Source organism: Diadema antillarum, unplaced genomic scaffold (genome assembly GCF_040938485.1).
Source record: "Diadema antillarum isolate AM-2024a unplaced genomic scaffold, OU_Dant_1.0 scf00000048, whole genome shotgun sequence".
Taxonomy (NCBI): domain Eukaryota; kingdom Metazoa; phylum Echinodermata; class Echinoidea; order Diadematoida; family Diadematidae; genus Diadema; species Diadema antillarum.
Window position 1 is genome coordinate 1,316,879 of NW_027270937.1, and position 25,370 is coordinate 1,342,248.

The following is a 25,370-nucleotide window of genomic DNA, read 5'->3' on the forward strand; positions in this document are numbered from 1 at the left end:
AAAATTTGTTCATAAATCAAAATTTGTTTTATCTGTGAGGTTCAATGTTTTTCATGCCTATGCTTTTTTGTTGAAGCACCTTGACCACCGGCCTTAACTCCAATCCCAACATTTTGCCAATGAGGGCTCTTTACCTTCTAATTGGAATGTGCACACTATCCCTTCATCCTAAATGTATCTGGTCCTGAAAAGCAATTAGAGATTAACTCTTTGATTTTTCACTTGTGGCCATGTCTGAAAGCACATGTAAAAGAAAAACATAGAAATTTTCCTTTAGGTTGTAATGTATAAGAATGTGCCATCTGCAGCTTTCCCTCTTTGGTGTTGAGTGTGAAATATATACAGGTTTGTAATATCAAACAATAATTGTGAGATGATTTGGTTTTGAGTGATGCAAGAACCTTGGGATAAGACCTCAGGCAACCTGTTAGAAACTTTCTAGAGATTCACTCATAAAGATGAAATGCAAGCTAGCATTATGCAAGGCAAGAAAAAAAAAGGGGAAAAAGAGAGAGAGAGAAAGAGAAGACAGAGAAAATAAATTACAAGAAGAGTATTAAACTTGGAATGTGAGAAAAGCTTAGGAGCAGCCCATGCTTATTTGTGGCTCTTTTCGTCTTTGCCTCCAGTCACTACACATGCATGGCTATCTGCCTTTTTATACTCCATCAAACTGTTTTTGCGCGTCAAAAATTAAAGCACCCCACAAATGAATCTGGCAGTCCAAAGGTTATTCGCACCCTGACAGCATTTGAATGCCCCCCTAGTCGCTTAATTGTTCTGACATGCTCGGATCTTGTGCAGAGAGTTTGGATGTTTGATGTTAAAGGGGAGAAAAAGAAGAAGAAAAGACTTTGATGGAGGCTAGGGAGGAGTGGGTATTGTGATTGCTGTTATGAAGTCATCTCAGAACGTGGATGATAGAAGTGTATGACAAATAAGAAGTTTTGTGCTATCTACACCTAAATTTACTGAACTGGGCATAGCTTCACATGCATTGTAGGATATATGAAATATTTTTAGATGCTGATAGTACCTACATGTAAAGTATACATTGAACTCTTGGAAAGTCAGAAAAAAATTTGATCGTGTTTGAGATGCACAAAGTTTCTGGTGGCCTTATCATGGCCTCATGTCCAGTGTGCCAAACTTGGGGACCTGCTGACCACAGTTTGACCCTGCAACATTCAAAATGGCTCTACACTGAGGATCAAAATCAGTTTGATTACATCTGGCTCTGCTGTATGGCCTCTCCTTATTCTGCCCCCCCCCCCAAAAAAAAAAAAAAAAGATATAGATGATTTGCATAAATCATTCAAGCAGGCATGTCTCACCTGTGATAGATTTAAAGTCTTTTCCACCACCCTCTCTTCACATTTTCCCTTTGATTTTTAATTGATTATCATGAGTTTTCATCACATGAAAATCCGTGCTTAATGTCGAGGAGGGTATCATTTGATTTGATATGATTTTGGTTTCCCATGGACCACCGGATGTGATGATATGGAGAAAGTTATAGGACAAACCTTGCTGTTATTGTCAGGCCTGATGCACGTTGGGCAGTTTGTTACAAATTAGTGCAGAGACGGGACTGCAAATTTAAAACACGAAAAAGAAAGAAATTCATGTGTGGTAGCACCTCAGCTAAAGTATTTCAGGCAGTGTCGCAGTTTGAAGAGGCAAATCTAAATGAAAATCGAAACTTTTTGTGACCATAAAGAATAGTTCCTAGAAGTGCAGTCAGAAGTAGTATGCTGCTATTTGTAGTCTATGCATATTCAAACGTATGTGAATATATTTCTTATGACTATATCTTATCTTTTTTCCCTCCCCATTCCTCCCTCTCTCCCCTAAAATTAAACCTTACATGATTGGTCATTGGGCTCTGAATTCTCTCAATACATACCAAAAACTCCCATACATGAAATCGGAACCAAACGCAACTGCCCAATTGTTTTTCCAAATTCAAATTTACTCCTCACAATATTTTGGAAACTCATGCGCAACACATCACAAATATCCAATACCTCAAAACTTTGCATTACAAAAAATGTCATGGCTTTTTCTTCTTTTTTTTTTCCTTTTTGCAAACCGTATGCCTGTTCCAAATTGCACACTACGTTGATTATTCGATCATTACATGTTCTTTCCGCTGCTACATGGTGCTGTACCGGTTGGAAACAAAATTTAAAAAAATACACCCAAAAACTGAATGCAACATTTCTGACAATGCGGATTGCTGGTAAATGCGCATGAAATGCGGACAATTAACATTCATTCTTTTTCTGCTCAATTGGGTTTTGCATTGCTCCAATCAATTTTGTATGGGGTCTTATGCATCTATTGGAAAAAAATGGCAAAATGTTAATTTATCATCGTGAAATCATCTTGTAAACCAAAAATTTGGTAATGGATACACTCAATATTGCATCACCAAACTATTCCCCCCCCCCCCCCTCCCCCATGACTGATTGCATATTACATGCGGGGCCTATTTCACCCCATTCCTCTTTTCTCTGTGCTCATGTATTCTTCTTCTCTTATGTTCACATACCTCCTCCTATTGCGGCTGTATGTCTGTCTTTCCCTGTCCGTCCATCTCTGCTCTTTTCTCTGCCCATCTTTGCTCATCTTTTCATCCACCTGTCTTTGAAATTGTACTTTTTTTTCCCCCTGGAATTGACACTACTTTCCCCCATTTCATCTTCTATTTCTCTCATCTGTTATTTTCACTGCTTATTATTCATTTTCTGTTGTGTCCATTCTAATTATATATTCTATTCCTTTTCTTTGTATTTCCTTTTCATACCCCTCCTTTTCTTCATTCATTCTTCCTCTTGACTTTAACATCCTTATATTTTCGTCTTACCCTCCTCCCCCATCCCCCCTTTGTGAATTGGGCTCCGGCGTGTATTATGTAATGGCTGCCGCTACTCAACCAACCAACAAACAAACCAACCAACCAACCAATGACAAAATGGCTGCCATGTCTGTTGCTATCCCTGACATTGAAAAAAAAAATGAATAAACAAACAAACAAACAAACAAAACCCAAAATGTGTTTGCTACTTGTCTGGCCATCCGGCTGCCTGGTGCCTCTGCAACAAATGGCTGTTGTTGTCATGCAAACCGCCCGCCCGCCTGCCGCCGCCGAAATGCCGCAACGCCGCAACCTGACGACCACCGCCCACTGGCTCACATGCAACCCACGGTGGCGTCATCCTCCTCTCGCTGCATGGCCAAAAACGTGACCAAACCCACGCCAACCAACGCTGGCGCCCGCTGGCCGACGCCCACTGCCATGGCCTGCCTCTGCCTCTGTCTCTGTGTGTGTTATGTGTGTGCGTTGCCGGGTGGGGCCACAGTCCCTGTCATGCCTTCCATGGCCACGGGTCCTCCTGGCCCCAGCATCCCGCTCTTCGCCCCACACATTATGCCAACGCAGGTACAAACTACCCGCCATCCAGTTGAGTATATGTTGTTTGTTATGTTTTATCTTTTTTTTGTTTGTTGAGCAATTAATCCATTGTTTTAGTTACTTTTAATTGCTTTTGTTTCTTTTTTGTCTAACACAAGTTGTTGTTATTAATCTGTCATTGCATTGCAATCTCATCATCATATGTTTGTGTTGCTTTTATCGGACTATTTTTCTACTAAGTTGTTCATACTCTATTACCAAATTCCACCAAGGATAAATGATAAAAATGGGAGTGAATTCAAACAACTTTGCAGTCTGCTTGTAGTGCATTTGACTGTTAAAGGGTGCAAATTTGGATACATTTTTACACTACACAGATTTTGATATTGTGCAAGAATAAGAAGACTTTTCTATACCACTGTCAGTTTAAGAAAAATTTTATGGTTGAAATCAAAGTACATAGATGGTTGAAATGTGTGGGCATATTCATTTATTTACCATGGTATCACCAAACCAAACCAAATCAATCTAAGTTACAATTTTTCAGTAAGGGGAGTTCAAAGTATATTTTGTGATATGATGTAATTTGGAAATATACTTCTTCACTTGCTTCAAGAACCCTTCACAGTCCTGATACCTGGTAGTTAGCTGAACACATTGATTCCACCATCTGCACTTCTCTTTAAAGGGATGGTATAGATTTGGTTGAGATGGGGGATTCATTTTTTGAGATAATTTGAAACCACTTAAGAAATATTGAAGAACATACAATTCTAAGTGGAATTCAAAGTCTATTGTTGATAAAAATCAAGTTTGAAATGGCTAAGATATCCAAATAACAAAGTAAAACAAAGTAACCCTAATAAAAGATGGATTCTACTTTTTTTAGGACCTCTTTGTTATTCTGATATTTCAGCCATTTCAAAACCTATTTTATTCAAATAAACTTTGAATTTCTCTTCGAATATTGTATGTTCTTTCATATTTCATAAGAGGTTTCTCATTATATCACAAAAAAAAGTTGGAAACCTGAAGCCACATTTTAGCCAAAACTATACCTTCCCTTTAATGAGCAGAACACTTGTTTCAAGGGTATTGAAGGATACCATAGGTGGACAGTGATGTGAACATCAAGAGCTAACATTTAATTACCCTTTTCAATGCCCCCCCCCCCCAAAAAAAAAAAAAGAGAACAAAATTGAGAAACAAATTGAAAGCAAACATATAAGTTTACTAAAGTATTCTAGATTTGGATTGATCCTTGATTCATTTTATTTTATCATTTCAACATATCTATATGCCATGCTCATAAAGGAGATCATTCTAGAGCTGATATTTTCATGACATTCCATGGTTCGGAGAAACATGATAATTTCATCCGATCTAACAGTACCTTCACTTGCCTTTTTACTACCATTGTGTAAAATCACTGTGGAAAAAAGATACTGGCACAAGCAGTTACCAATAGCACTAATATCACTTCAAAATCTTACTTATGTTTGTCATTGTGTAGGTTGTGGATTTGTTTTATTTGTACTAGTATCAAGTTTATTACTATAAATGGAATAGTTTGTTCATCTTTTCTTTTCTTCATCCTATTTTTGCATTTCATGAATTGCAACACTTTCATCATGATATCGCACACTATCGTACTCATGTCATTATCTTTCCATTTCTAGCTGCTCATTCGAAATCACATATAGATACGTCATATAAACCACTATGAAAGCTGACTTGGACATGATCAATCGAGTCTAGTTTGTGGCACTGTAGATTTTATGTGATGGTAATAATATCATAGTTTGAGATGAGGTGAAGGAGATGAGTAGTGTACTTTTTATGTGATGATAATCTTAGAGGTTGGTATGACGTTTAAGGTGACAAGTCAGAAATTGTTCAGAATTATCAGAGCCACATATCATGACTGCACAGTTCACCTTCAAATAATTTTTAGCAGCTTGGGTCAAAATTCCTGTCATGTCTTCGTTGAATCTGGCCCTGTCCCTTTATAAGTCCTGATTGTACTTTGATATTGTTGTGAAGAATAAATATGATTTGCAAATGCATATGTCCCGTCTGGGTAACTCACAAGTGTACGCAGATATGTGTATGTGTGACATTGTGTATGCACCAATTTTGACTCAGCAAATCTCTATTCAGCGGATTGCAGAGGAAGGAAATGTGTTTTGTAGTGTTATCATCAACAGTTTGATAATAAATGGTACAAAATCTTTAAATCTGTCAATCCCACAAGTGTAAGCAGAATGTTTGCATATTGTAGTTTTGCCCTTCCACTGTGGTAAGGCACATTTTGATATGAAGATATATCCGTAAGTGTGATTGTTAATCTGTTTATTGCTTCGACAAGGGATCACAGAGATTTTATGTTCCGACGTGATTGATAGCTAAATCTTTAGCATGTCTGGGGACCAAATTACAGTCATTGCTGCAGGATTTTCCTGAAATCCTTGAAAACAAATTTATCATGATTCAGTGCCCTTTCAGAGTCAATAAAATACATGTGTTTCTGTGTATATTTGTGAGGAAAGACAAGTATGTGATAGTTTATTTTGCAATGCATCTGTAATCCTGAAGGGATCATATGAAAACAGAGCTCCTGATGGCTCTGTTGTAAGTTTAAGCCCCAAAAGACATTTATAACACTCGAATATTTGCTTTATTTCTCTCTCATTCTCTGCCTATCTCTCTATCCTCTTCTTTCCCTTCATTTCTCTTCCATCCCAACCTACTATTATCTGTTTCATACATTCATTTATTCCATTTCCCTCTCTATCTCTGAATGGCTTGTCCTCTGCTCCCATCCTTCTGTTAACATTTTTTCCAAACATCTGTCGTCTTTGTGTCTGATTGTTTGATATCTTTCATTTTATCCTCTGCCTCCTGGGGTTCTCATCCTATTTCTTTTTAACCTCTTGATTTTTCTCCTACATATTTCTCCTCTTATGTTTCATGTGCTTTCTTTTCTTTTTTTTTTTTGACTTGTTTGATTTCTCACCCCCTGTTCATCTGATCAATTCTATCATTTCATAAATCCCTGTGTCTCACATTTATGTCTCATTTGTAATGCTTCCAAATCACCCTTTTCCCTTCTCTCATTTCATTTTTGTTTCCCCTCTGTCATCAACCACATCCTTCTGTTTTGCTTTCTCATCATTTTGTACCTCTCTCCATATGTTGGATGTTATTTTCACTATCATCATTATAAACCTCATCATCATTGTGTGCCCATTATCAATTCTTCTCCTCCACCCCTTCCTCCTCCTCCTCCTCCTTTTCCTCCTCCTGTTCTTCCTTTTCCTCTTCTCCTTTTTTCTCTCTCTCTTTTCCTGTTTTTTGCATCGACTCTTTGTTTTTAAGCAGCAGTCTAACGAGACCATTCCAGTGTGTAGGGACTTCAAGTCAGGCAGTTGTAAAAGACCAAGTTGCAAGTATGCCCACGTCACGGAAGGTAGGTTCTTGGTTCAAACCCCACACTCCCGCCACAGTCATTTACCCCCCTCCCCCTCCCCCAGCCCCCCCACATCAGTATCCACACCCCAGTCAGTACCATCAAGCACTCCAGTTTCTCAATCTCTTGCACCGTAGCATCGACATCCTATATCTACCCGAGGGTATCCCTTAAGGATTACTCCAGAGGAGTCTCACACAATCACGAAATGTAGTCATTCGTCACATTTTGGTTTCATCTTTTTTTTTGTCAATGCCTTTGGAAAAAGGGATAGATAACACTGGAAAGTTTGCCATTTACACAGTTTTCACCCAAAATGGTGTGTGAGAGAGCTCTCAGCGTCCATTATAACAAAGGCCAACTCCTACCTCAGGTGATGGATTACTCGTCTGGCAAACACCAAATGCAACGCCGGAGAAATGTGTAGCAAGACTGGCTTGAAACTGGGCATTTTATGAGCCTCATTTTTGAGCAAACTTAAAAATTAGAATATGGCACCTCCTTAAAGTACTTTTTATTTTGTTTCTATTTCAGCCAATAGCAGGAGATCGTTTTATGCCACATGACAGAAAAAGAGAAGAAGATCCACCTCTAGAAATGACCCCATCTTCTAATACCCACATAACACATTTTTTATTTGTCCAATTAAGGGAACCTTTGTACTACACTTCCTCTCATAAAGTATATTTGTTTTTATGTCACTTTCAACTTGTTACCTACTCTTTTCAGTGTACACGTAACTATATAATGTATGTACCAACCCACCACAAAATCGCTGAAAGGTTTGAGGAAGATAGATGAGATATAATCATCTCAGGGAAAGAAGTCAAAAGTCAATATGTGACATTCTGCACTGGGAGACCTGATTTGATATTGGTAGTTAAATCTCTTTCTTTTACGTTCATCCTGATGAAATTCGGACGCAAGACAATGCGGGAATTCTTCTCACACAAAAACGCTGAAGGCCAGTCCAGTGTAGTGCTACTAATTAATACTTGGATGCTCATTGCGGTTAGAGAGATGTTATTATTCAATGTGCGCACTGGCACTGGTCTGACGGTCCAGGAGCAGTAAACATCACTGTTGGACAAGTAACTTTTTTCAGGAATGGACCAGTAAAAAATTGAAAAACTGGGTACCTACTGGTCTGACAGACAGGTTGGACCAGTAGAAAGAAAAAATGGGTTAGTGTGCAGCCATGTTTGACTGGTTTTGCTTATTGTGGAGGCAACCAGTGGCAACACAGTTTGCCGAAATTTATAGTTATTATGTCGTAGAATGTGAAAAACACAAAATCATATTGTAATCCATGGACTTCAGAATAAATTTAACAAATATCTTGTTTGTTGATATGTTTTTATACATGAATCTAATTTGATATGTCTTAAACCATCGATATTTTTGAAGAATAAACTAGTTAGAGAAGTTCAAATAAAACAAGTGACATTGAATTATGGAGTTTAGAATCACACATGTTGAAGACGTGGCAAAAGTCGTTTGTAACGAAGATATGAAACAGGATTACAGAGAAGGAAAGGTGGTCTTGTGGTGGGCAATTATGTCTTGTATTTTGTGAGTACACATTTTTCAGTCCATAAGTTGACACAAAACTGATTGTTTGTAATGTGGTTTATTTTCTGTCTCATTGTGTGTGTTTGTTGTATTTTGCCCTTGTATGTTCTTAGATTTCAAACAGTTTATGAGAAGGGCATTTTATTTTTAGTATGTTTATGTTCTTTAATTGCATGCCGCTGTACTCAGTTTCAAAGGAGGATTTAGTGTTCTTCATTTCTAACAAATTTAAGTTAGCATGTCTTTTAATCCAAATAATTTTCATCAAAACAATTAATATATTTTACCCATAATTTTCCTCTTCAAAACAGATCTTAATCTCACCATTGTTGGATGATTACAAATGTTATTCTTTTTATCCTCGGAAATCTCAACAGAGAATGAGCTGGTTTGCCAACTGTTGCGTCAGAAAATAATCTTACTAAACTCCCCCTTTTCCCCTCCTTTTTTTCCCTCTCCTTGCTCCGATCCTCACCTCTTCCCCAAACATCTTGCAAATCGAATTCTCCTTCCCCACCTTAGATTATGTGGAAATCATAGATGGGAAAGTGACATTGTGCCGCTATGCGGTGCAGAATAGGTGTACCAGGCAGCGGTGCAAATTCTATCACCCACCGACATCGTCGACGCTAGCAACGATGATGACACCGGTACCGCTGCCCACCATTCCGGCAACGGGCATCTCCAGTATTTGACAAGAGAGTGCGCTCTGCCCAGTCGCCAGGCCAAAAATGCGAGACCTGCTGATTTCATAGACATCACCGAGGCACCTTTGACAGAATACCAACATTTTCATGTAGATCCAATGTCATCTAAAAAGTTCAAGGGCCTGTTGTCTGATGTATTTGTTTTTATAGTATTACACATATTTTTCCTTTTTTTATTTTACTTACAAGGGGACATGCTGAATTTTTATCGTACATGTAGGATTCATACTGTGTAGTGTCAAGTGCAAAGTTATGGACTCCTTGGACTTTTTTCTTCTTTATTTATTTATTTTTTTTTTCGAATAATTTTTCATTCCAAGCAAACGTGAATAAGTGACTTGAGATGTGTCCAGGTGTTGCACGCCGGTCAGAGTGGTCGTGGCAAGAACCCAAATAGGCCAAGGTGGTGGTATGAGATAACCTACAAAAAGTGAATGCAGGAGACAAAAACGGTTTTGGAAATGAGAGAAAATGATCAAGTTGGTGTGGGAAAGTGATGAAGAGAAATGGCCAACCTTATTTTTGCAGGTTGGCCTCTCAAAGCATCGATGGGATTTTTTCTTTTTCTTTTTCTCTTTTTTCTTTAAAGATCTTTTATACACGCTTTTTATTTACTCATTATGTGGACGAGAGAAGAAAGAAATCTGGGGAAAAAGTGATGCACTTCTACTCAAAGCAGCTTTGGAGTGTCGATGTACTTCAAATGTCAAATCAAATGAAAAAAAAAGAGGGAGAAAAGAAATATAAGTGCAATTGTGAAAACCAAGTGCCAATGAATGTTATGGACACTAGAGAAGGAGTGACGAAGCAGAGGATTGTGACCAAGATGGTGAGGAGAGTCGGCCACGAGACGAGGCACAAAGGAACTTTACGAGTGCGGAGTTTGGGCAGGAGTTTCATCTTTCCTTTTTTTTTTCCTGGAGAAAAAAAAACAAAAACTGAAACGATGTTGCCGTCCACCTGATTGTCATTAAAAAGATGTGTTTTGTGCCAAATAATGGAGTGACCTCTCTGAGGATCAACTCCACCAGACTTTCAAAAGGGGAAAAAGAAAAAACCAACTACCAACACTTCTGCAACAAAGTATGCTTTGGGAAATGGACAGAAGAGCTCTGACTAAAGCGCTGTCTTCTTCTTTTCTTCGTTTTATAAGTATTATTATCATTTTTTTTTTGGTTGAGCGCACAAGCTCTGAAAACAATGAGGAACACACTTTCATCTGGGCAACAGACAGCTATTACAGCATCATAGTCATTCTGTGAAAGGCAAAAGGGACAGTAAAAAGCATCCACCACAAGGAGGTCCTCTGCAACGCTTCTTCTTTCTGTTCCGCGAAAAAGGCGCGAGATGCGACGAGGAAGAGAACGCTCCGAGAAGCACTGTTACCATGGTAACCTCTTATCATCACCACTTGGACCCATTCATTGGACAGGAAGCACAATACCAAAAAAAAATGTTGAACTATGACAAATCCATAGTATTGGTTCACACGTCTGTACAGCTGAAGGGGTTGATTCCTTAAAACCGTATGTGTAAGTTCGTCAAGTGTCTGGACATGTCACTTTAACACTCCTGTTTCTCAATTGTCATTGGATGTTTTTTGTACGCAACAAGCGATAATACCAAATGTAAAACCGTTGATGGAGACTCCCTCTCTCTCTCTCTCTCTCTCTCTCTCTCTCTCTGGTTAGTATTTAAAAGAAAAACAAAACAAACAAAGAACCACTCCAATTCATATGGTGCTTTTCTACTCGAGGGGGATAGCTGTCCCTTTGCAGAAACATGGGCTGGGAGAGTGACCTGCCAGTGTTGGAAACACTGTGTTGGAAACACTGGATCCACTGTGCTGAAATAAAGCCATTTCCTCTTTATACCAGCTGTGGATTTTCACCTCAAAAAGTTATCAAAAGCCAAACCTTGGGCCGGGATTAAACAGTACCAAATGTTGTCAGAGCTTCCATATACTAGAGAAAGAGAAAAAGTGATAGAGAAAGGGAGAGAGAGAGAAAGAGAGGAGAAGGGGGTTATGTATGATGGAGGATTAGAGTTTGATCCATAGTGGATAGGGCAGTTTAGAGACCAGTGCTCCAAAGTCAAACATATTTCACGGGCTGCGTAAAGGGGAAAACACAGAGTGAAAAGGTGGCGACTGGTATGATGTGTTCGGATACTGTAGGGAGAGAAATTCCTTCAAAAACCACCTATGAAATTGTCTATGAGTTTCCAGTCACATCGGATAATTGAAGTCTTAACTTCGCATACACCGTCACATTATACACACTCTTTCGTGTTTGTATGTCAAGTATCTTGTGGACTAGCCTAGATTTTTCTTTTTTCCGTGTACACTATACGAAACAAGGTATTATTACGATGTAAGTTGTATGTCGATGTATTATAGTCTTTTAGAACTCTTTTAAAGTGGGGAAAATATGAGATGTGGGATTTTTGTTTGTTAAAGTATGTAAACTCAATCCAACCAAAGGTTGATTATCACAACGAAAAGAGAAAAAAAAAAAGAAAAAAAAACCTTTTATGTGTGTGAGACAGACTTTTTCATACTTTTTCGAAGTCTATTTGAAATTTAAATGTAATTGGAACATCAAAGAATGGTATTTATGCAAAAAACTATTGGAGTATTATGAATTTGTAATGTATGTCATCTTGAAACAGTAGCGCAAAATTCTTTCCGGCTTGCGCCATACTGCGGCATCAAATGCGTTGGAAGCTGTATGCAAACAGGAAAACAATACGATGTATAGCCCACAGCATACATATCTATCGGTCATATCTAAAGATATATTCATACCTGTATTCTAGACAGTGTGGTGTCTCTTTTTGTGGGTAGATCATAACGATGTAAGCTGCATGCTTCATAGGGGATTTAGGAGGAAGAGATGTCTCCTCAATTGAAATCACACCTCAAGCTGACTGCGGCTCAGGAGCATGCAGAACGTAGTTGTTTTGGGGTGGATATAGATGGCTAGTTTTCAAGCACGATGGAAGTGAAGACGGCTCATCGAACACAGTGGACCAATTTTGTTGAAAAAAAAAATTCATGTATTCAGTGACTGAGTTTTGTTTGGTTTTTCTGCATGTGATTTCGATTGAGGTTTTTCAGCGTATATTATTATGACTTGTACATTTGGTAGTGCTTCGATCAGTGCACATGTTCCATTCATGGGTTTCAGAGAAGAAAGTGAAGGGTTGAATATCATAAGTTTCATAGAAATTCATAGAATGCACTTTTTTGCAGACATCTTTTTCTCTCTGTTTTGCTGCTTGCATGGGCTTAAAACATCCTCACTTCTAATTTCTGCATGCTGTAGCAAGCAATTCAAAAGAATAAAAAAAAAAAAGAAATCATCCTTGTGTAGGATGAAGCACATTACATTACAATTTGCCACACTGCTACACAGATGTGTCTCGAAAAGTCTATTCATTTGCGTTCTGCATGCAACAAACTTAATGTGCCATAGTTTGACAGGAGGTAATGCTGAGAGGTATTACACTATTGTATGTGCAAGCAACATCATAGGATATATATAAATGAATACATATATTTGTCTGTACATTTTGTCATTACCAAACTGATATGGATGATCGTTTCATGCAGTTTTTTTTTTCCTGATTTTGGTTAACGGTTTGAAATTTGGTTTGATTGGTGATGTTGCACTTGTACTGTAAAAAGAAAAAAGGTTCTTTCAGTTAAAATGTGATTTGGCAGGAAGTCGAAGAGCCTTTTTTGTTGTGTAAAACATGCACTCTGAAATGACGACAAACATAAATGCTGCGTAGCGTAGAGGAGAGTGGATGTTAGGCCAGGCGTGTTGAAGCTAGCGGGATACAAATGATGCCACAAGAATCCCCTTCCCCTCCTGCAGGACCTATTTGTGTCTTCTACCAGATTGTTTTCCACATTACTGCAGTGATATTGACAGAGTTTTTGAATTGAAGCTATTGCAGCTTTCACTTTTTTTAAGGGAGTACTGCAGTGCAGCTTGTCTGGCTAAATGGCAAACCAAATTTGTCTTCAATACCCTTTGTCCTTTTTTGCTTTATTATGAGCATTCCATTCTGGAACTGTTTGACTTTCAAAACTGATATACCTCTTTGCCAAATTTTGCCCTCCGTGATTTTGTTTCCATACCATGCATCTCTTGAAAAGACAGAGTGGTGATTGTTGGTCAGAAATATCTTTAAAATTCAATCATCTTCATCAGAGATGAAGGCACCTGCTACCCTTAGGCTTTACTAGGTTGATTTTGGGCTCTGAGTCCCATTTTGTAATGTGCAGATGCGTAATATGTTCCCAATCTCGCTGAGGCTTGAACATACCACTGGTGCCCACAGGCTGTTATGACAACCTGCAGTGCTGTCATGTGACGTTTGACGTCATGTGACGTGGTCATGTGACTATTCACAAAGGAAGAGAGGGGGATTACTGTGGCACCATGGGAAGGTTTTTGACAGGCCCACTGAACTGAAATACTATGTACATTGGATATTAGTGCACTGAAATATGGCTTCGTGGAGGCCATTCCCATTTGATGCCGCTGAAACTTTTCTAAATAGTTTACACCCTTCTAGAAAGTGCAACATGTAAGAGTGCATGCATGAGTCGTTTTTCTATACCTTTCCAAGAAAAATGGTGTACTAACTTAACTTTGCTCATAAAGAACTGATTGTACTCAAGAGATTCGTTAAAACTATCAATGTTTATTCATTTAAAAAAAAAAAGATATGTGCCAAATCTTCTTTTTTATGCCTCCGCCACGAAGTGGTGCCGGAGGCATTATTTTTAGTATTTTATGGGGGGAGAATGGATAACTTTGTTAAACCTCTTTTCCACTCCTATCCCTGACTATGTATGTTGAAATAAGTGAACTTGGAGGGGGGATACCAAGCAAACGTGATTGATCTTTGCACATGTAGAGAAAGAAATGTAGTGCATCATATAGCATAATTGGATATTATTCTTCCCATTCACGATACAAATGAATGTAAATTGTCATTACTTGGTTCATGATACTCAGTGAAATTTTCCAATTGATTTTGAAGTATTTTGTAAAAATTTTGCTCATGTATTGGATACAGGTTTGAGTTTCTCTGTTGCCAAATATCTTCTCTTTTTTTTTTTGTCGTACATCTTCCAACTGTGCAGCTGTTGTGACCTGTATTACAATCAACTATTATACTTCTTACAGTAGAATGATAAGAGTTTATTTCGTTGGACAGAATTATTGTGTCCTGATCCAGCATGCTGGATGGGATTTATATGCCATCATGGTGTATATCATTGTAGGGATATATTGATGTATTTTACAAGGGGGCATGAGGTTAGGCTGATACTTTCCAGTTCTCTGGTTGTTTTTCTTTTGCATTTGATAGCATCATCTTTTTTTCAATACTGAAAAAAACAAAAACATGCAGTGTTGTTCGGAAGCTTTGCACATTCTTTGATATCCCAGAATCCCCTCTCCATTCGGATATGTTTGTGTATGTATACATGTGTGTGAATTCTAATTACATCATGTGCACTACCAACCATAACATCCCTCCATTGTTTGTGCAGTCACCTTAATAACCGGCTGTAGAGCTCTGAAATTCGGCATCACATGTCTGTGTGTCCGTCTGTCTGTCTGTGTGTCACCATGTCTGTCTGTAACTATAGCTGCAATGCCTGTTCTGTTGTGTTGTGTTATTTTTAATGGTGGTTTTTTTTTGTGAGTTCTTTTTTTTTCTTTGGCTACCCCCTCCCTGTACTACAGAACCTTGATGTGAAAAGTGAATGAAGCATGTGCTTGAAAGGGTAGAGGGTTTTGGTAGCCAGTATCAGTAACAACATAATAATATCACCATCCCTTGTTTTTCCCCCCTTTTGTCTTTATGCTCATGTTGATTCTCACGTTATACCTTGAATTCCAAAGTCTCTTCTTACATCAGGAACTGAAGTATTCAATCTGAAGACTGTAACCCGCTTCTGGTGTAATTCCGAGACACTGAATTGATATACCTATTTATTCAAGTCTTATTCATGTACCTTTTTTTTCCCAGTGGAATGTGTAATCATTAATCAGTGTTTTACCTTTGTGAAGCAAATTTTTACATGAGTATTAGGCAACTTGTATTACTGGGTATGGGAGCCTGTGACCCCAAATGGCAGAACGCTTACTGAAAAGGCTTATTCAGCAGCAAAATACATGTTTTGTAGTTTTAGAGCTCATGAAAATGTATGTCATGTAGAATGAGTTACGCTTGCTTGATCATTAATCTGCATTATACTACAAAAAAAAATTGTAGTAATTCATTTCCCCCCTTTTTTTGCTGCACTTCATCGCAAGCAGAGATTGAATATTCCATTATTTGCCTGATGGTGTAACCACTCTCTTTCTGCATGACTGTCCATAAAGAGGTGTCGGTATTTTTTGTTTGATGAAACCCAGACATCATCCCGCTCCTCCTGGCAAGAACATGGGGAATAGCAGGGGAAAAGAAAAGATTGATCGAGAATGAGAAGCTGGGTTAATGATAATGAGCTTGTTGCTTGACCACATCCAACTCCTCCTCCTCTCCCACAGATTATGTAGAGGTAGTGGACGGAAAGGTCACCATGTGTCGTGATGCGGTGCGGGGGAAATGCCTCCGGGCCACCTGCAAGTACTATCACGCCCCAGCCTCGGCTGCCGCCACTCATCCTACGCACGTTGCCACGGTTGCCTCCTCCGCCTCCTCTGCATCTTCTTCCTCCTCCTCCTCCTCCTCATCGGCAAACGCCGGCACGGCCGCCAATGCAAGCCTGCTCTTCACCGCTACCGCATCTGCCACCACTACCACCAGCACCAGTAGCACCGCCGCCGCCACCGCCCCATCAAATGCTAGCGCCGCTCCTGCTAGTGCTGTTGCCACTGCTGCTGTCTTGCCGCCACATCCACCAATACAGCCTCAACCCCCTATCCCCTTCTCAGCCACTGCGGCTGCAGTGTCCAATCCTTACCACCAACACCTTCACCATCACCACCAACATCCCGCATCCACATTCATGCCCATCGCCCTAAGCAATGGTTTCCCAGCACAGGTCTTGCCATGAAGCAAAAATAGAGTAATCAGTCTTGTCCCAGTAAACTGGGGAAGATATGAATCTATTCTGTATAGCAGCAACTCAAATTTCCCTGAGAATTTAATACACTTCATGATCTGGCTAAAACAATTCACAGCTTTCTGTGCATCAGAAAGAAGAGCACAATTTTCAAGTCACACACACATTTGATTCACTTTATTATCAGTTTTGTTTCAAGTTATTTTCTTCAGCAAATTTATTTTCTAACAACCTTCTGTCACCCACACATTTTTTATTAAGTTGACTATGATGTGATTTTTCCCCCCTCTATTAAACCTTCTTTAATACATAGTGAATATCTTGTATATTTAATGTAAACATTCTCTCAGAGGTCAAGTTGAGATAATACAAAATCCTTTTCGTAGATTAATAGGCATTCAAGACAGTGTTCAAAACAAGAATTTTGTTTGGGATAGAGTTTGTTAATGGAAGATTTGGCAACATCATGTCACAAGAAAATTTGCCCACCATCATACCCCTTGCTCCTTGCTGTGCTCGGTCTCCCTTGATAATGGATGCTGTGGTATAGTTGTGTGATATGTTGGGAGCTTTGGGATCAATATAGTAACTGTTTCTGGCTGTAGAAAAAGTCTTATTAGGAAGCTCTCTCCTCAAGACAAAATGTCTGTTACTGAGGAAGAAAACAAAACAAATCATGAAGCAAGCTCATTTATGTGCTTTTGTAGTTTCTCAATCACAGCTCTTTGAAGTGACTAAAATCAGAAATTAGAGTTTATGAAACTCCTTCCCGTTCCTCTATCCTCCCCCTTCTCTCTCTCTCTCTCTCTTCAGTCCGATGTGTTGTGTTTCATGCTGTATGTACACGTCTTCATTGTTTTGTCGATTTGCCTGGCAAACCTTGTATACATTATATAATAATCTATGCCCATTTACACCAACATGCTCCAGCTAAAACTGTGTTTCCATCATATGGGCTGGTAGATGGCTGTTGAAAGTAAGGCATGTGCCTGCGTGTATGTATCAAAATAGATTTGCACACATCAGCTCCCGGGGATGCAAGCGATTACATATTAATCATTGAAATGCATTAAAAAGGAAAAAAATGCTTTGTCAGCTTTATTGGAATGCTGCTTGCTTGTTCAAAGTTTCCTTTGTTTTCTTGTTTTATTTTGTTCTTCTTTCTGTGTGAATCCATTCATTGTAGATGCACATTATGTACTTTAATGAGGTCAACTCTTATCAAAGTGTCTGAAAATGGGCGATGCCCTGGTAAAACTATGATAAATGTCAACTTCTCCCTTTTATTTTACAAAGGGGGAAATTAAAGTTTGCATTTGTGCAAGACCAGTAAGTGAATGACATTCTTATGTTTAAAGGTATACTTGTTTTTGTCGGCAAAGGCATGCAAATGACCCAAGTTTATGGCTTTGATTCACCATTAGTGGTGGCTGACCTTTGTAGTAACATTGTTGTCCCCTCATGTTGTAGGTGCTGATGCGCACACTGAGATTCCAGATGCCTGTTAACTTCCCCAGAATTTTCTTGGGGTTAGGTAGAGCTTGTTGCTCTCAGTAATACGTGTTTGAAAAGTTTACTTGATAATAGAGAGAAACGCTTGCATGGCCATTACAATGTTGAGCAAGCTTTGCTGCTTTTTTAAAAAAAATTACTTTTCTTTAATTTTTACCTCTTGAAAACTCCTGCTGGGGCACATGTGATGAGAATAAGATTGGGATGCAGCATGTCCAATGATGAGAAATATGCACCCACAATCCGTGTGCACCCAACCGGTCCTGTCATTGAGAACACGGGGATATCAGAATCTTGCAAGGAGTGGATTAAACGAGGAAGAAATGGCCTGGATGTCTGCATGCAATGTTTTTTACCTGAGCAACTCACAAGGGGTGTATATATAGCCATTGTAAAGATGGCAGCATACCTAGAACCCCGTGAAAGCCGACATCCAGGCCAGGTCGACAGTCTTGCCTTCAGCGTCAATCAAGTCATCATGACTTATTGCCTTCTTCATCTCACACTTTACTCAGAGATTACTGAAACGGATATCGATGCATCACACTCAAAAGAGATGTGAAAACCGAACTGATTTGCCAATTTATAATGCATCTCAGATAGATCTCAGATGAGTTAAGGTTTACTACAACACTTCATGAAAGTACAGCAAATTGTAAGGGTTCAGTGTTTTCATTTTTGTAAAATGCTGATAGAACTTTTGTGGTTTTTAGAAATGTCATGTAAATATTTGAAAAAAAAAAACTGTACATAAATTACCATTTAGCTCTCAGCATTTGATTTTAATCTCTTGAATGTCTGTAGTAGTGTCATTAAGTGTCGAAAGACAGCCACAGTTTTACAAGTAAATGAGATACTCAGCTCTAATACTTGCATGTACATATAAGCATAAAGAATTTGTTGAAACAAATTGTGTTCTGAGAACTTCATTCAGATTTCACATACAGGATAGCAAATCTGTCTCTACGCAACACATTTGTACCACTTCCGCTCATTTTCAGTGATTCTAATTTGAAGTGCTTCATTTCTTCACCACTTTGCCCTATGACTTCAACTAACAAGCACTAAGTTGTTGATTCAAAGATTTGCACATCTGAATATGATAGGCACAAAATCTGAATCAAACAAAAAACGAAAATTCTATAGCACTGTCATGACTGTACTTAACGAATCACTACTGCATATTTAGCACCTTCACAATCTTGCCAAAACAAAAAACAAAAAAATTGTCAAACAATGTGTACTGTGTTTTAATGCTGTATGACCTGAAATAGACAATGTGCTGCAAATTTAGCAGACATTATATTTTGCCTTCTATTAAAGCGAATAAGACAATTCTTTGAAAGGGTCAGCCCTGGAAAGTAGCGAGGAGGTTTGATGGGGAAAACTAAGGGTTGACGCAGTTTGTTTGGAGGAGCTTGACTTTAGCACTAGCATTGTTGTTTTCACTTTTTCTTTTCAGGGGGGGGGGGGGATGGGTGCACGGGTGGCCAGGAGTGTTGAATGATACCCATGAAATTATCACTGCAGGACACTTTTGTGAAAATTGTCATTGTGTAGAGAGGAAATTGGTATCTCTGTTCCATCCATTGCTTTGGCAGGGAGTTAAACATATGTAGTGAACCACATGCAGTCATGTTGTACTTATCACAACTTTCCTTGCTCAAAGCCTAGCTAATGCTAAAGCCAAGCCTGCCTTTAACCTTGCATGAGAGCTGAGGAGAGAGAATCCCACAGAGTTTTGAGCGTAGAAAGGGTGGCTTGCGAGAATAAAGAGGAATGAGCTAATCTCCATTTTTAACAGGGATTGGTATGAGAAATAGGGCAGAAGTGCACCGCAAGAGGAGACATAGAGTTAGAAGTGGCTTCAGACGCATTGCTTCAAAGTGCCATTGCTTTATTGTGCCGTAGCAATAGCTAAAGTAACACCAAACTCCATCGTGTGCAGAAATATTGTGCTTAAGCGAGAAAAAATGAAAAAAAAAAACACAAAAAACCCCAAAAGCTGCTGCCTCTGCTCTTTAGACCCACAAGACTGCTTTAAAAATTAAATGTAGAATTAAACCAGAAAATGCTTTTTTAATATCTGCCTTTACTCATGACCCCTTCTCTGAGGCATTTCCCACCCCCAGCCGTACAAAAGAAGACACATAGGGGGGCTTTATAGGAAAGGTTACCAAAATCCGTCACCACTTGAAGGACGCCATCTTGTGAAAGTACAGGAGCGGGAAGAAGTCTGCGTGCATTTATCATGCTGCAAAACGCTAAACCTTCAATGATAATCGTGCACAAAAATTGAGATCCCATGTACATTTCATGCAGCTGATATGTTTGATTCTTGTGATACATAACTAATGCAAGTATCTCATTCCCGAGCTAACTCCCCAAGAACTACATCACCTTTGGGGTAATTTCGATAGGCCCATATTGGGAGTGTCAAAATAAAGCTGGAAATACAAGGGAGACCATTGAAACAAATCCTGTGGTACATACATTCATACACTATGTAGGCCTACCTTTTTTATGGTTCTTTCAAGAGAACATATATCACCTTTGTGGTTTAAAGAAGGGTCATTGTACTTTACAATTGAAAAGAACTGGAGATACGGAGAAGCAAATTATTTTATGCGGGTATAGGTTGTGTCATCCATCCCGTCCCATGTAGCCACTTCTGCTCGTGTTGACAGGTACAAGGAGTGCATGTGAGTGCATTGAGAACTGACACTGCTCTGTAGTAAAGCAGCTTGAGATATGCTCTGTTAATACAAAACTGGTCTTATTCGGGGGAAATGATTGCACAAGATATGGTGGTATGTACAAACTGCTGTCGGTATACGCGTGCCCGGGACTTGTAACATTATGATGATGACAATCTGTATTCATTGACTGTGCGTAGCAAGAGAACTATACCTTGTGCAAGCTGAGGCAAAAAAGAGCAATTCAGTTTTAATAGGGAACAGTGGAAGTCAATTTGGCATGTGCATTTTTTTATGTTGTAATAAAAAAATAGACAGGTTTGCAATGTGCAGTGTTATGTGTAGAAAAGTATGTAGGCCTATGGACATGAACAACTCATACCAAAGTACTAAGACATGAGTGAGTTAAAAAGATATTGATGGAAGGGAAAATAGAAACTGATTTTTTTTTATATAAATTGTCAAAAGGTGTTCAAACTGAAATTCTCAGTGTCTGAAATTGTAGTTTTTTAATGGATTAATTGTCCATTCAATAGGCTGTGATTCTATATTTTAAGTACTGTTAAAAACATGTTTGACATTTTATATTCTTTAAGAGAAAGAAAAATCAAAAACTAACTCAGATTTGGGGTTTTTTGTCATTGTTGCTGTGTAGATGTAGTTCATTCTTTCCAACATTGTACATTTTGTGAGATAAGTATTCTCATTTTGTAATCATATTTGTCATATTTTTAAAAGTATGTCAGAAGTATGAAAATTGAATATTTTTTTTTCTGTGCATGTGAGGTTCTGTTTGAAATTATTTCTCCCCATGTGTACAAGAAGCATTGAGTTTTACATGTTTTCCTCATTTGATTTTTACTTGTTTTCCTCTTTGATTTTATTCCCTGTTTTTTTAAATTGTATGTGAAGACACATAGCAGATGAAGTAACAAGTTTGTTTTTACAGTTTGTTTACAATTCATTTCTCATATATGCTGGTTAGGTGTAGCGATTTAAGTGCCTCTAGGGCAACGTAGTGTTAAATGTGTCTTGAGCAAGAACATTCTCTCAAAGAATGCATAGGCAACTCTCCTCCAAGAGCTTGATTGATAGATATATGCATTACCATGGCAACAAGTAATCAAGGGTCAGTAACCTGGAGACAGGCAACCATTGTGATGCAAACACCGAGGTCACACCCACAACTTCCCCCGAGACCAAACTTGCTACGAAACAAAACAAAAGTTGATGAATGGGATCCGCTTTTGAAGGCGAGCGATGGATCCGCATCATTGAATCTGTATTCTTATGTGGGGGAAAATGTTTCATTTTGTGAGCTAGCTTGCAAGAAAGAGTAATTTATTTGACTGTTGTTTTGGTAAGGCGAAGGAAGGAGTTGTGTACATGTTATGCATCTTAAGTATTATCACCTTGGCATTTGCATGGGGTTGTGTACCAGTATGTGAACATCGACCCCATCAGGAAGGGGCAGGAAAAAATGAAGTTGAAAAGTAACATTTGCCTAAGGGAGTGAGTTGTTAGATATTCTCGTAATATTGTATGCATTTAGTGTAAATTCTTTGGTTTTGTAGATAATTTTTACGATCGAGTGCTTATTATCCTGTCATGTTAGCTACAGACTTGTTGATGTATTGTACAATAATAAGATTTAAATGAGATGCACATTGATAATGTATTATTATGGTAGTTATTCTTGTAAGAATCATCTTTTAACACAAAAAGACAAAAAATTTCTATGAAATGTAGTTATGAAGTAACGTGTGGTGTTTCAATATGAATGTATTAAGACGAGTGAATAATCATGAGAAGTTAGTTGCGATTTTTACTGTCTGTCTCACGTAGGCAGGGAATGTGGAAATTCTGGAAAATACTATTCCGTGCAGAACCAAATATGTACATGTCAGATGAGAGAGCAGGAATTGGAGGGGGAAAAAATAGAAGGGGAAATTTGGATGAAACGCTAACCACTCAAAACCAAATGCTTGTGTGTAAATGGTTCATGTACATACATACATACAAGGTATTTGGTCGAATGCCAAGTTAGACTTTCATCCAAATTTTTAGACCGGACTGATTTTTTTCTCACCTTTCCTGAGGAAGACTACGAAATCTTCAGTATTGTCAACTGCTGCAAAGGTCCAAGACCTAAAAAAAAAGTCAATAGAAGAAAAAGTGTAGTTAGCAAGAAAAAAAAAAGTTTCAGAAAAGCACAAGCCTAGCTAATTGTGGGTATGGTTCTACGGGAGAAAAGTGCAGATTCCACCAAGAATTATTTTCATAATTTGAGTGGACGACAATCCCTTTTTTTCTTTTGTTTTCTGGACAGAGGATGCTCTGCCTCAGAATAGTTGCGAGTGAATGACAGTCCAATAAAAGCTTTGCTTCTAGCATGGGAAATGGTGGTTGAAACATTTGAAGGCAGGGAGTATACTTTTTGTTGAGGGGGGGGGGTGTCAGCATTCTCGCTTGCAATCAGAAGCTTTGAGACTTTACTGTTGTGTTGATTGACGTTTCGTGAAGTTTCGTATTGTGTGTAAAAACAGACATCTTCATGAATCAGGTCTCTTGTCATACTGCTCCATAAAAAACCATGTATGTCTCCTGTAAAGTTACACTTGAAATTCAGTTGAGAAAAATATGTGAATCTAAAATTGATATGGAAAAATGAAAATTATGGTATCAGTGGTATTTAAGGACCCTTATGGTGCATCCTTATTCTGCATTAATCTGTGCCTAAAAAAAGGAACAAAAGAAACTTTTCAAAAGACATAATGTATCTCTTGATATTGAAGTTAAGTCGAGTAATAACAATGTGAAACCCTTCTCTAATACAGCCTTGAATATTGAAACCTACCATGGAAAATATCAGCAATTTAAATTCCAGAGTGATTTGTGTAGGGTCTGTAGTGAGGTACATTTTGTGATACCCCTTTTAAAAAGGAAGTAGGCCTACATGTACATTTTAAAATCAGGATTTGTAGCCAAATATCACCTGAGATATTTCTAAATCTGTATTACTCCTGTGTACAAATGCATACAATGCTATACATAAATTCAAATGCTTACCTTTGAAGATATAATGAGATTAATGATGAGGGGTGTTTAAAAATTGACAGGTTAAATGGAATATTATGTAAAAAATGTCAAAAATTGGGGAAGGCCTGTTTTACATACAATGTATCAAATTATCAAAGGGAGAAACACTGATAGGAATAGGATTACAGATCAGATAACAGTACTACTTAGTGACTAATGATTGAGAAACAATAGGAGGAACATTTTATTATTCTGCAATTCTACACCCTGTTAGCCCAAATTGGATATCTACCATTGAAAAAAAGGAGAAGAGGACACAAGGCAAGAATCGCAATGTGATACCTTATATTCCATGACTTGCAAATCTCTATTGATGCACTTGATCAGATTTCTGGTTAAATGTAACAGCACAATCAGGTCATAGCCTGGGGAATTGACATTCTAATAGATGCAGGAGAGGGAAGTGTCGATATAGCACGAAGTATTCAAGCTGTACTTAACAACATGATGTCATAACTTTGAAAGGAGAAATAAAAATTTGCACCTATATAGCTATGTTTCTGGTAGAGCTCAGAGTCACTAGCAGAATTTGAGAAGGCGGCCGTATTTCATTTTGGCACTGATTCATGATCAGGTGCATCACCCTCCCCTATGATACCTAACACAGACTTTATGTAGTCTCAGCCTTCTTGTTGCTTATCCTTTCTTGGGATAAGGGCATTGACTACAGATCAAAATTTGAGGAGTATTATGACCTGCTCAATAATTACCTTATGAAATGACCTATGTGCTGTTGTACTCTCCTGATGTCTACAAGTGTTCGCATCTGTCAAAAGAAAAGATATAAAAAGTTTGTTGGATTGTTTCCACATTAACATTAACCTTGCGATAACCCAATGGACAATAGTTGATGCAGAAGCCTCAGCTGTCGACATGAGTACACAGCACCTGACCCTTGAAGATTTCGTTGGTTTCATATTCTCTTTCAGAAGTAAAGTCCATTGGAGTTTTGAAAGATTATTAGAAATGTTTGTCTAATACATGTAACAGAAAAACGAAAGTGATTGATCCCAGACCAAAGCCTGCTAGGGCATACAACTTGACTGATGAGCTAAGGCTTTAAGAAATTTGTTTGCCCATCCTTTCAAAGAAATGATGTCCAGTGCTGAGACCGTGCTGTTTCCTTTGCTGGATTTTTTTTTTTAACCAGTTGCTGTAGTATCAGCATAATGTGGTATGACTTGCTACAAATTGTTTCTTTCGTATTAAACCATCCAAACTACACGTGTCATTTCTTATATGATTATAATGTAAATGAAGAGAGCAGTTCATCCCTGTTCAGAGATTATATTCAAATTCGCTGTTTTAAATCATGTACTTAAATCTAAATTCCTGTTGGTTATCTCCTTTCTTTTCTCATTTTGAATATCAAAGTCTGTATAGTTGGGATTTCTTTTTTTACGATCATGTTCATATCCAAGAGTTACAAATTTGACAGAGATTTTGAGGATATATTTTTTGTGAGAACTTGCATGAGATTTTTTTTTTGTTTCAAATTTTGATTTCATCTCTCACATTTTTAACTGTATGAATCTGCATATCAATATGTCATTGTACTTGTACTTAATGAAAAGATAAAGCCAGTGTAATCAACTATATGTGACCTTATCCAGTAGGTATGGCTGTTCTTCTGAGAACTTCACATAGTGTAGTGCTGTATTGTCTTCTGTTAAGAAAACTATGTTGTCCGTATTTCTAAGCTGTTGTGATATATGATATACGAAATGTGATGCACATAAAGTAATCAATCATTTAAATGATTTATCGACTAGTAATCTTCACATACACCATACCCTCATAG

At 38.2% G+C, this 25,370-nt stretch overlaps 1 protein-coding gene across 1 annotated transcript in view; it reads left to right on the plus strand.

Annotated features, from left to right (window-relative positions):
• The window catches only part of LOC139715404 (uncharacterized), a 75,783-nt gene extending 56,543 nt beyond the window's left edge, over positions 1-19,240 (plus strand). Inside the window, exons 8-10 of the mRNA XM_071626978.1 lie at positions 3,366-3,466; positions 6,800-6,887; positions 15,745-19,240. Of these exons, the coding sequence (XP_071483079.1) occupies positions 3,366-3,466; positions 6,800-6,887; positions 15,745-16,253 (698 nt within the window). The 3' untranslated portion in view covers positions 16,254-19,240. The remainder of the gene's footprint in view (positions 1-3,365; positions 3,467-6,799; positions 6,888-15,744) is intronic.
• Positions 19,241-25,370: the final 6,130 nt, after the last annotated feature.